Source organism: Zalophus californianus, chromosome 16 (genome assembly GCF_009762305.2).
Source record: "Zalophus californianus isolate mZalCal1 chromosome 16, mZalCal1.pri.v2, whole genome shotgun sequence".
Lineage (NCBI taxonomy): Eukaryota > Metazoa > Chordata > Mammalia > Carnivora > Otariidae > Zalophus > Zalophus californianus.
This window is the reverse complement of record NC_045610.1, coordinates 46981479-46995020: the sequence shown is the minus strand read 5'-3', so window position 1 is coordinate 46995020 and position 13542 is coordinate 46981479. Positions and strand designations below refer to the sequence as shown.

General features: G+C 36.0%; 1 protein-coding gene across 11 annotated transcripts in view; it reads right to left on the bottom strand.

Annotated features, from left to right (window-relative positions):
- The window catches only part of TANC2 (tetratricopeptide repeat, ankyrin repeat and coiled-coil containing 2), a 353239-nt gene that overhangs the window by 211975 nt on the left and 127722 nt on the right, over positions 1-13542 (bottom strand). For 8 of the 11 annotated variants that reach the window (XM_027624902.2, XM_027624910.2, XM_027624909.1 and 5 more), the window contains one exon: positions 8633-8815. In XM_027624902.2, coding sequence (XP_027480703.1) covers positions 8633-8815 — 183 coding nt within the window. The remainder of the gene's footprint in view (positions 1-8632; positions 8816-13542) is intronic. The other 3 variants (XM_027624912.2, XM_027624908.2, XM_027624911.2) reach the window with 1 other exon arrangement.

Here is a 13542-nt window from a genome sequence, read left to right as displayed (position 1 = left end):
TCTGATTGGATGTGTCATTTTTTTTTTTTTGGATATTTCATTCATTAACAGAGTAGAAAGTATGAAACTATTAAGTTCAAGAGCAATGTGAAGACTACTGTGGCAAACACTATAAGCTGGTTTACTCAACCTCTTCCAACTTGTGTTCCTATGCTACTATGGCTAGAAAGCCAAAAATCTACATTTCTCAGATTCCCTTGAGTTATGGTACAGATATGTAGCCTACGGTTTTACCAGTAGGATGTACCTACCCTCCCACACCTTCAATGACAAAGTAAGAGAATGCCATATACCAGGTCAACAGGTTTAGTGATGTGATTTCTAAGTCCACATCATTAAGTTAAAACTAGAAGGAGATGAAGAACTGTAATAGGTAAATATACAGTTGTAAAAACCGACAAAAGAGTCTGTGATTAAAGGAGAGAACAGAAAAACTATACTGGTTTGGGTACATGGTGTAGGAGCAAACTGCTACATCTCCAATAGGTCACCTAAGATATATTAGAGTCTAGTTTGGCTTTTCATGTTCATAGTAACAACTCCAAGTCATCAAGAAAAGGTTAAATTGAACATTTAAGTAAATAACACATTTTTTAAAAAGATCCTCTTCCAAAATGTGGGTTTTGTGTATGTTGTGTTTTTTTTTTTTTTTTTAGTGATCTGAAGAGAGAAATCCTTACAAACAATTATCTACAGTAACTCCTCAGGGCGGTGGTTCTCAAACTTTAGTGAGCAAAACAGACTGCTAAAAATAGAGATCTTTGGGCTCCAGATGTAATGAGCCAGAATCTGTGAAGTGAGGTTGATTAGGTAAATTTGGATACTCAGAAATTCACATTTTTCAAAGAAGTCCTCCCACTATTTCTAACGCAAGTGGTCTAGGGACCACACAGTGAGAAACATTGTCCATAAGCATTTTACTTAGGTGAAGATTTTACTATTGTACTGAAGTCACAAATTTGATCTCCCTCTTTTTTTGTGTGTGTGAATGTGTGTGTGTTGGAGAAGGTGCATAAAATTAGAAGAAAAGTATCAATTACTCAACATGTATATGCCAGGCTGTGTATATAGGTCTCACTTCATTTTAACAGTAATCGTGTGAAGGTAAGTTACCACGTTTTTGTATCAGAGGAAACCAAAGAAAGCATAAATTAACGAACATACTTTGTATAACACAACTAGAAAGAGGCAATGCTGGGATTCAGCTTTAGTTTAAGAGCAAAGCCCATGTATTTCCATTATACTTTGGTTCGAACGGATGAGGAGGCTTTAAAGGTGGACCAATGGGCTCTTCACACTTGTTTCAATCCTACAAAAACACCACTGCCCATCCATTTAGTTCCTTGAAGCCAAACATACTAATACAGTTATTCCAAGTGTCAAATTCATTTGCTTTTCCTTTTTAAGGATTTCATTTATTCACTCTAGACAGATGGAGAGAGAGAGAACAGGGGAAGGAGCAGAAGGAGAGGGACAAGCAGACTCCAAGCTGAGCACAGAGCCCCAAGCAGGACTCAATCCTACGACCTTGAGATCATGAACCACACTGAAACCAAGAGCTGGATGCTTAATTGACTGAGCCACCCAGGCACCCCTCATTTGCTTTTTCTATAATAAGGTATAAGTTTTTGCATGTGAGAAAGGCTCCATATACAAATCTTCTAACCTGAGAGAAACAAAACCACTTCATAAGAAAAATGTAAATAATTTGTTATTTTGGTCCCTTCGCCATTAAGGAACATTGTGGCAGTTTTGCAAACTTTCCCTAGTAGTGGTTGAATAGGGGCAGGAAGATAGGACTACTATATTTCAATGAAATATATACAATGATACTACAGCTGCTATAAATAATCTTACTATAAATAAATACTACAATACTATAAATAATAGTTCTACTCTATATGAGTGACTTCCATTCAGTCATGAAAATAATCAGTAAAATAGTTATTTTCTTTTTTTTTCTTAAAGATTTTATTTATTTATTTGAGAGAGCGAGAATGAGAGAGAGAGAGCACATGAGAGGGGGGAGGGTCAGAGGGAGAAGCAGACTCCCTGCTGAGCAGGGAGCCCGATGCGGGACTTGATCCCGGGACTCCAGGATCATGACCTGAGCCGAAGGCAGTCGCTTAACCAACTGAGCCACCCAGGCGCCCTAAAATAATTATTTTCTTACATACAAATTCTTAGGTTAAGTTCTTACAAAATCTAAAAAGAGACTTAATTATGTTGTAAATCCAGCACATGTAAATATCACAAAAGGATTCTTTATTTGATAATACATGTTGACTTTTAGTTGCTCAAAATACATATACTGATAAAGACGCTCTCCTTGCGCTGTGAATTGTGTAAGACTGATGAATCACAGACCTGTACCCCTGAAACAAATAATACATTATATGTTAATTAAAAAAAGACTCTCTCCTTGACTAAACTTTGTCAGGCTCCTCTGAGCTCCTTTCTACTGTGACTCCTCCTTGAGCCTTATCCTGAAGCCTGAAGTCTAGCTCAGGAGCAGCAGGGATCCTGCTAAGTCCGTTTAGTGAGAATCCCTCCACCCTCTTCGGATCACCCTGGCCAATTCAGCAAGAGTCCTGTTAAACTGGTTTTAGAAATAATACCCCTACCCTTGATGTCTCCCTCTTTGTAGTTTTCCATCCACCTTGCTGCCCTCCTCACCCTGCTCTTTGGCTATAAATCCTCAGCTTTCTTTACTGCATTTAGTATTGAGCCCAGTTCTACACTAAGGTCTCTTTTTTTTTTTTTTTAAAGATTTTATTTATTTATTTGAGAGAGAGAGAGAATGAGAGATAGAGAGCATGAGAGGCAAGAGGTTCAGAGGGAGAAGCGGACTCCCTGCTCAGCAGGGAGCCCGATGTGGGACTCGATCCCAGGACTCCAGGATCATGACCTGAGCCGAAGGCAGTCGCTTAACCAACTGAGCCACCCAGGCGCCCCTACACTAAGGTCTCTTTTCTCCATTGCAATAGTGCCTCAATATTACCTACTGTCCAGCTCTGGTTTGAACAATACTGGCTGATGGTAACTGAAATTACATAAATTGAATTAAGTAACAACCCCTTAACATTCTGTACTTTTGGTTTGGAAAACTACAGGGACAGCAATGGAAGTAAGAGCCCCCTTTCTCTACTCCTGCCACTGGGTAAACCTTGGAATTTACAACAGCATAATCTTGAACCCATAAAACTAGAGAATCTGAATTAGAAACAGTAATGAGGTCCAGACCTAGTTTAATTAGTACTATCATTCCAAAGAGCTTAAAAGTCTTCATATACATTTTCTCATTTAACCTTAAAAAAATAGAGATTCTGGGGCTCCAGATTGAATGAGACAGAATCTCTGAAGTGAGGTTGATTAGATAAATCTGGATACTCAGAGATCTGCATTTTCCAAAGAAGTATTCCAAGTATTCTAATGTGAGTGGTCTAGGGACCACACGGTGAGATATTTGGTAAGATACTTTATACATATGGAAATTAAAATAGAAATATTTAACATTAGCAATGACGGAAATTAGACTACTATATATATATATATATATATACATATATATATATACACACACTATATTTTTTACTATAATAAAATTCACTATATCTTGAATTCTAATATTTTTCCTAAAATTGCAAGATATTTACTCACGCTTCAGAATCTTGAGTACATTGCAATAAATCACTATGAAGTCTAAATCTCTATACACTTTATATTTTCAAATTGGCTTTTCAATAGTTTTCTCAAGACTAATTTCCATTTTATCCAAGATAATAAATGAGAAGAAAAGTAACACTGATTCAATGTTTATTATGTATTAGGTTTTAAGAAATCTTATTCATTCTTCACAGGAACTCCGTAATTTTTTCTAACAATAAAATTCACTAAAGTATATCTTGAATTCCAGTGTTTCCAAAAATTGCAAGATAATTATGTGAAAAATGTATAAGTACACTAAAATATATCAGAATATGTAGACTAATATTACGTATAGGCTGTTTTTAATGTCAAAATAGCTTTAAATCTTTTCCCCAGGATGTATCATAAACAAGTCAATGATTCCTTTTTACCCATGATGAAAATAATATTTTGGCTATAGCTAGCATCTAAAGTAACTAGGCTGTAGCATGATCAGATGGGTTATTGTGACTTATTTACCATCTAAATTGGACTGCCACAGTCATTCCAATCTATGTAGCAAATACTTTTTAAATCAGGGCAAAAAAAAAAATTCTTAAAGACTAGCTAATAATCCATTGGATATTAGTATTTGAAGGTTACTCCTCAGAAAAGAAAAAGGGCTTACTTAAGGTAATTATATAAATTACTTGAAGATCACCTTCCAAAGGCTCAGAACTCATATTTCATATAGCTGATGGAAAGTCACCCAAATCTCTTCTAGAATTATAATAAATGTGGCTAACATTTATTGACTACTTATTCTTTGTCAGATACTGTCTCATGAGCTTTATATGTACCAACTCATTCAGTTCTTGTAATAGTCCTATTATTTCTACTTTAGAAATAAGGAAAGTGAAGTACAAAGACTTTCAGCAAATTTGGTTAAGTTTACATAGTTAAGAAATGGCAGTCAAGGGCACCTGGGTGGCTCAGTTGGTTAAGCGACTGCCTTCGGCTCAGGTCATGATCCTGGAGTCCCAGGATTGAGTCCCACATCAGGCTCCCTGCTCAGAAGGGAGTCTGCTTCTCCCTCTGACCCTCCCCCCTCTCATGTGCTCTCTCTCTCTCATTCTCTCTCTCTCAAATAAATAAAATCTTAAAAAAAAAAAGAAATGGCAGTCAGGGTCCATTTTGTTATACTGCCTCATGAGACTTCAGATTTTACACGTGGTAGAATATACAAACATTATAGAAAGGTACATAACAGAATTTGTCATCCCTCTCCCACTTTTGGGTTAGAGTTACTGTATCTCCACACCACCACCAAATGTATGTGCATGCACGTGTGTGTATGTGTGTGTGTGTCACACAAATGGATTACTATTAGTGATAAATATTTAGATTTTAGTTTTTACCATACATATGTATAGAGATATATATACATACATGTTTCAAGCTTGTTCAAGTTTATTTGTAAAATAAACTCTGTGCAAGGAAATTACTGTATCAAGGATTATGTACATTACAATTTTTTTTTTATTTATTTGAGAGAGAGCACATGGACATGCAACCCAAGCTGAAATTATTGAATCAGAGGCTTAACCGGCTGAGCCACCTAGGCACCCTTGTGCATTACAACTTTGATACACACTATCAAACTGCCCTACAAAAAGGTTGCAATGATTTATACCTTACCAAAAATGTGAATACTCAAAATTTAACTTTTACTAAACTTATAGTATATATAATAGGCCAACAGTATAAATTCAGGTAAGTGTTGCATAAATGGACTATTGGCACTCCTAATTATCTATATTTTAAGAAGTATGCTTGAGGGGCTTTGGGATATTATGAACAAGAACATCTTGAAAAGAGCACTAAGCAAGAATCTAGAGAACTGGGGCAATGCCATCACCACAGTAACAGGGGCCAACGGTATCTCTGCATACTCTCCTCTGGACCTCCCCAGTGCACAGCAATATCCAACTAAGTCAAATGAACCTTGAGGTCTGCACAACCTTAGGTCTTCTAGTTCTCCTTTGTTGCTTAGACCATTTGGCTGTATCTTCTTTCCTTGGAATAAAAAAGTCTTAATTGATAGACCAAATGGGTCGTCACCTACACTTGTGTGAAGGACTCAGATAAATATTTTAGAGGAGTACAAAGGTTCTATAATAAAAATGATAGGAAATGGTTAGTTATTCCTTCACTATATCTCACAAGGTAAAACAAAAAAAGATTTTCTTTTCACCACTCTATTAACTTATCAGAACTAAAGACAGATTTAAAGATCAGGAAAACACACAAGGTTAACGAACATAGCATACTTAGTCCCTCAGATGCCATTCTTTACACATTTTCCAACAAGATCTGATAAAAAGGTCAATCAGATCACATTACTTCCTATTCCGGCTCTGCTTAAAATCCTACAGTTAGGTTGCTTACCAGGACCTAAAAACCCTGGTTTCTGCCTACCTCCTCAACTGTTTTCTACTACCCTCCCCTCTGACTTACTCTGCTAAAACCCCACTTGCCTTCTTCCCATTCCTTGAACACACCAATGCTGCTTTCTGCCGTAGGACTTTTGTTCTAGCTGTTCCTCTGCCTAGAGGGCTCTGATCCCAGATCTTCCCATGACTGGTTTCTTTCAGTTATTCACATCTCCGCCGTTCAAATACCTCCTCTTCTGACTCTTCCTGATGACTCCACAGAAAGAAATCCTACCTCCACTCCACTCTCCCTCTATCCCATTTCCTATTTCATCACCCTCATATTATTTGTTACTATCTAAAATTGTTCACCACTCTATTAAGTGCATCTAGAGCAGTGCTGGCATATTATGGGTCCTAAACAAATATATGCTGAACAATGAGGTGAAAAGCACAGAAAAATAATAAACTACTTTGACTATAGCAAACACAGGGTACTAAATATTAGAAATTCAGAAAGAAAACAGAATAAGATGACTATTCTGGTCCTACTTAGTTTGGTTGGTGATATGAATACAAGGAATATAAGGTAATCGAAGTTTAAATGTATGGAAATGGATAAATCAGTAAGTGCAGCCCTAATGGCTGGATTAAATTAATGCATTTTGTTAAAAACCATTCTCTGGAGGACATTTAACTTATGGTCAGCAAATCTTTCTCTATTCAACTTTCTTTTTAGTTATTCATAACAAAATATAATTAGGAAAGGAAAGATAACTCATAAATCTACTAACTAAGGTTTTAAATTTAAATTTCAAAGTAATCTCATTCTAGGTTAAACCAAAAAACTCTTATCATCTGCTTCACTTAGCAGAAAACTGGCCACAGGAAAATGTTCATAGCATCCTTTTTCAGGAGACAGATTTCTCTCATTCGGTAATTTTAAAATGCATCCTCAATCTTTAAATTCTTAGGCCTTTGACAGTCTCTTCAACAAATAAAATTATTTGATAGCATTCAAATGCTTCAAACACTAAAAAATTAAAACACACATGTAATTAACCAAGCATACCTCTTATTACTGCTTCCCTGTCTCACCTCTGTGATATCAGTCATGTAACTGACTTTGTTATCGAATGTACTTATCTTTTAATAAAGTTCCCTATTTAAGTTGAAGCTTAAATTGGGATAGGCAAATGGGATAGGAACCTCAGGCAATCCAGTTCATTTCTGCAAGGAAACTGAACTTTTCTTGCTAACTCTTCCAATGTGTGGTAAATGAAGAACATCACCTGACAGCCATCTTATATTTGGTTAATTATATTTTCAGTAATCAACAATATCTTAAACTGCAAGAAAAAGGGGAGATTTCTAAGCAAAGAAATTTTATTCAAGTCCAACCACATAAAATTTATCCTGTTTTTAGATATCAGAGGGAATAAATATTTCAGTAAAATGTTACTAAAGCTATTTTACTGATTTTTATTTAATGACCCAAGAATCAAAGTAGACTTTGACTCAGTTATCTGAAGAAGCCTAAAAACAATAAATATAAAAATGCCTTACGCCTTGTGGAACTAAAGAATAAAGAAATACTATTGTTTTCATGAAAATTATAAACACTGTAAAAATCTTCATTCAAAATAGATGGAAGAGTCCAGAAATTCCATTTTCCCTTCTCTCCTTCTGTTTTCTTTTGAATTGTCAAATGATAATCAAACCTCCCCACTGTCTAGCTCAGTGCCAGACATATAGTAAGCAGTTAATGTATCCTTCCTTTTGGAATGACTTAATTTCTTGCCCCTAATGACTCATAACCCACCATTACCAGTCAACTTAATGATACCAGCTATATATTGATAATGTTAAAAGAAACCTAAGAAAGTGGCCCAGGCTTACATATTTTCACATGTAAGTATCATTCAACATATTAAAATTTCTTCTCTGAAAAAGCTTAAAAGGACAAAAGCTCATTCAATAATTAAGACCCAGTTTCACACCTAATCACTTGATCTGAATGGGTAATACATACTGTGAGATCATATTAAAGTCAGTACAATCCACAACTTATGAATTATAGTTAATATCCCAAGAAGTTGGAGGAATGTACAATGGGAGAGGAAAATACCTAAATCAGCTTTTAGAAATAGATGTGAAATACACAGATTAGGATTAAAAACAGAAAACATGACTGATGTACCTTTGCTGAACTATGAAGCTCTATTATCCTAAAATTACAATATCTCCATCTGTTAATCTGACATGAACAAGCTGATAAATGAAATCAGAACAACAGTGTATTCTGGCAAAACTAGAAGTTTCCTGAAAGCCTAGAAAAATATGTCCACAACAGATGGATCACTTAGAAAATAAATACATCAATCTGTCAAATGGAGTACTATTCTAATTCCCTAAATTAAAATCAGTAGGAGTTCCACTTTCCAAGAGTCTGTGACATTAGGAAGGCCAAAAAGGAAAAACCTAAAGACGCACATAAACATATCTGATATGACCTAAAGTGTCATACTGTTAGGTTTCCTGTTAAATATACTAAATTTAGGTAAAGTCCTTACCAGTTAACTTCTTCACAGGTTGGAGCCGAACACTGATAGACTGATGTGTGAGTAAGGGGGAGGATGGAAGAGAGCGAGACATGCCCTCCATAATCCGAATGTGCTGCATACCTTCACTCACTGGAAGTGGTGGAACGGCGTAGTCAGGCTCAAAAACACAGTCGCTTTCTGTGGAGATGCCACCTGTTAGGACAGAACAAAAGAGCTGATAAGAAAAGATTCTTCCTTCTCCATTAAAATTTACCTTTTAAGATAATTCAGAACATCATATACCCATGCTGATTTTCATGGTGAAAAGCCAAATAAGATATTTTCAACACCTACATTCATGTCTATACTTACTGGATGGACACTTAACAGCAGGTTTAGCACTAGGAAATTAAACATGGATAAAATGAGGTTCCTCCTTATAAGGGGCTCACTACCTCATGAATGATTCAGTCCCATAAAGAAATAATTATGGTACAATGCAGTAAGTGTTACAATTGGAGCACTGGTCTTCAGTTTTTTTCCCTGATAAGAAACATAAAAGAAGATATTCACCTGCCTGATAATCCAATACATGCAATTGCTAGTAGGATCACTCTAACTCTCTCTCTTACCCCCTTCTCCAAGAAAGTATGTGCGAATACAAGTAGGTAAGACTGACATTATTATATGGTAATTTTTTTTTGGTAAGATTTTATTTATTTGTCAGAGAGAGAGAGAGCACAAGCAGGGGAAGCAGCAGGCAGAGGGAGAAGCAGGCTCCCTGCTGAGCAAGGAGCCTGATGTGAGACTCGATCCCAAGGACCCTGGGATCATGACCCCAGCTGAAGGCAGACGCCCAACCGACTGAGTCACCCAGGTGCCCTATATGGTGATCTTTTAATCTGGTTTGATATTTAAAAAGATTAAGTTATATGCTATGTATTTCCACCTATATACTGTTGACTTCTATTTCCAATAATGGCAGATTATGCACTTCAGACCAACTTTTCCCTAAGAAAAACTAGAACTGTACATATGTTTTAAAATTTTCCTGAAGGCACGGAAGAGTTAATAGCATGAGGAAGGATTACATAAAGAAAAAAAAAAAAAAAAAGACTGAAGCCTGGCATTTGGGGCTACTTTTTACTCAGTGGCATCTGAGAGGCTAAGAAGCTACTGACAGTTTTAAAGAGCTGGAAGGACAAATATTGAAATGCAGAGAAAAACCAAGATACAGAGTGGAAGCTGGTAAAACTCCAACACTTTTGTTTGGAAGCCCAAAGGGCTACACTCTAGGAGTAAGTATGAACCAAAGCTAGTCTGGCCTTTTACAGGAATAAAGCTCGGCTCCAAATGTCTACCACAAAATTCAATTAAGGCAATCTTGGATTGCTAATGCCTGCCAAAAACTAACACAAATCTTCTTAGAGGGAGACAATACTGGCATAGGTCTCAAATTACTTCCACAATTTTTCATACACAGTATCTGGCCCTTAATTGACAAAAACAAAGAGGTAAAACAATATCAAAAAAGTAAATCAGAAAGACCATTCAAAAGAGATAGTCTCACAAGGATACAGATTGTGGAGCAAAGAGGCACAGAATTTAAAGTAGTATACTTAATTAACATCAGAAAGATTAATAATTTGAAATAAATTTAACCAAGGAGGTGAAAGACCCATACACTGAAAACTCTAAGACACTGATGAAAGAAACTGAAGAATAAGTGGAAAGATATCCCAAGTTCAAGGACTAGAAGAATTAGTATTGTTAAAATGTCCATACAACCCAGTCATCTATAGGTTCAATGGAACCCCTATCAAGATTCCAATAGCATTTTTTACAGAAGCAGAAAAAAGCAATTCTAAAATTTATATGAAATCACAAAAGACCCTAAGTAACCACAGAAATTCTGAGGGAGAGAAAAACAAACTAGGAGGCATCACACTTCCTACTTTCAAAGTATATTACAAAGCTATAATAATCAAAAGAACTTGGTGGTAGCGTAAAAAAAAAACAAAAAACAAAAAACACACAGACGAACAGAACAGAACAGAAAGCCTAGAAATAAACCCATGCATATATGGTCAACTAATCTTTGACACAGGCACCAAGGATACACAACGGGGGAAATGACAGTCTCTTGAATAAACAGTGCTGGGAAAACTGAAAAGCCACATGCAAGAGAATGAAATTGGATCCCTATCTTATACTATATACAAAAATCAACTGAAAAATGGGTTAAAGACTTAAACATAGGACCTGATACCATAAAACTCCTAGACAAAAAGGAGAAAAACTCCTTGAAATTGGTCTTGGCAATGATTTTTTGGATTTGATACCAAAAGCACAGGCAACAAAACCAGGTTAGTAGGTGAGACTACATCAAATGGAAAGGTTTCTGCAAGCAAAGGAAACTACTGACAAAATGAAAAAGCAACCTAGGGAATTGGAGAAAATATTTGCAAACCATACATCCTTAGGGATTAATATCGAAAATACATAAGAAACTCATACTCAATAGCAAAAAACAACCTAATTATAAAATGGGCAAAAGATGTGAATGAACATTTTTCCAAAGTAGACATACAAACAGCCAACAGTTACACAAAAAGATGTTTAACATCACTAACGTTCAGGAAAATGCAAATCAAAACCACTATGAGGTATCACCTCACACCTGTTAGGACAGCTATTCTCAAAAAGTCAAAAGATAACAAGTGTTGGCAATGATGTGGAGAAAAGGGATCCCTTCTGTTGGTGGCAATGTAAGCTGGTACAACCATTATGTAAAACAGCATGGAGGATCCTCAAAAAATTAAAAATAGAACTACCACATGACAGAACAATCCTACTTCTGAGTATATACCAAAAGGAAATAAAACTATCATCTCAAAGAGATATATGCACTCCTATGCTCACTGCAGCATTATTCACAGTAGCCATGATTTGGAAACAACCTCAGTGTCTGTCAAAAGATGAAGAAAATGTGATTTTACACACACACACACACAGGTTATTTGTCCGTAAGAGAGAAAGAAATTCTGCCACTTATAACAACATGGATGAACCTGGAAAACATTATGCTAAGTCAACTAAGCCAGACACAGAAAGACAAATACTGCATAATCTCACTTAGATGTGGAATCTAAAAAATAAAAAACTCACAGTAAAGAGAGGTGAATGGTGGTTACCTGGGCTAAGAGGATGGGGGAAAAAGAGAGATGTTGTTCAATAATTAAGTTCTGGAGACCTAATGGACAGCATGATGACTATAGCTAATAATAATAATACATGGTACACTTGAAATTTCCTGAGTAGAACTCAAGTGTTCTCACACACGCACAAAAAGGGTAATTGTGTGAAGTAACAGATATTTAATTAGTGTTATGGTGGTAATCATTTCACAATGTATACATTTATCAAAATAACATGTTATATACCTTAAATATATACAATCTGTATTTCTCAATCATACCTCAATAAACCTGGGGGAAAAGAGTAGAAAATTTAAAAAAACAAGCACATGGTCTTACATGAAATGATGGTAATATGGTCTACACTGAGAAGTAAAATTAAAGCAAGTGTCTCACTTAAGGTTCCCAATTGTGTTATAGTTGTAATTTCATCATATGTAATTCTAACTCATTTAAAAAAAACTTACTGCAGTATATCATGTATTATAACATAACCAGTCTCTTATTAATGGCAACTTATGCAGCTCTTTCTATAGTATTTCTATAGATGATAAATATAGAATTACTGGGTCAAAGTGCTGAGAGTTTCCCCTGAGAAATACTGACTAAATTCTGTATTAAGTCTGTGTAGGGGAGCCTGGGTGTCTCAGTCAGTTGAATGGCCTACTCTTGTTTTGGCTCAGATCATGATCTCATGGGTCATGAGAGATCAAGCCCCATGTGGGGCTCCGTGCTCAGTGGGGAGTCTGCTTGAAGATCCTCTCCCTCTGCCCCTCCTCCCACTCGCTTTATATCTCTTGTGCTCTCTCTCAAATAATAAATCTTTAAAAAAAAAAAAAGTCTGTGTCATGTTGACTGTAAAAAAAGGGGGGGTAGTATGCTTAATATTTGGAGAAAATAAAAATTTAAAATTCCAGCTAAGAATTAAAATTATGAAAATAAAAACTCAACAGGTGAATTGAAAAACAGATTAGACAGAGATGAAGAGATAATTAGTAAACTGGAAGGTAAAATGTTTGTGCATCAAAAGTCACCATATCAAGAGTGTGAATGGGGGTGCCTGGGTGGCTCAGAGGGTTAAGTGTCTGCCTTCGCCTCAGGTCATGATCTCAGGGTTCTGGAATCAAGTCCCACATCCTTGGGCTCCCTGCTTAGCAGGGAGTCAGCTTCCTCTGTTCCTCCTCCACCCCAACTTGTACACAAGCACGCTCTCTCTCAATTTCAAAAAAAAAAAAATGTGAAAAGACAACACCTAGAATGGCAGCACATATGTGCAAATCATTTATCTGAAGAGAGTCTAAAATCCAGACTACATAAAGAACTCCTACAACTCAAGAACAAAATGACAATGCAATTTAAAAATAAGCAAAAGACTTGAAGAGACATTTGTCCAAAGAAGATATACAAATGGACAAAAAGCACATGAAAACGTACTCAGCATCATTAAACATTATGGAACTATAAATCAGAGTCATAGGGAGATATCACTTTATACCCGGTAGGATAGCAATTAAAAAAAAAAAATGACGACAAAAAAGTGTTACTGAGAATGTAGAGAAGTTAGTTAGAATCCTAATACATTGCTGGTGGGAATATAAGATGGTATAACTGCTGTGTAAAACAGTTGCTGTTCCTCAAAAAGTTAAATACAGAATAACCCAGCCATCTGACTTCTGTGTATATACCCAAAAGCAATGAAAACAAGTTTCAAGCAAAAACCTGAACATGAATGTTCAAAGCAGC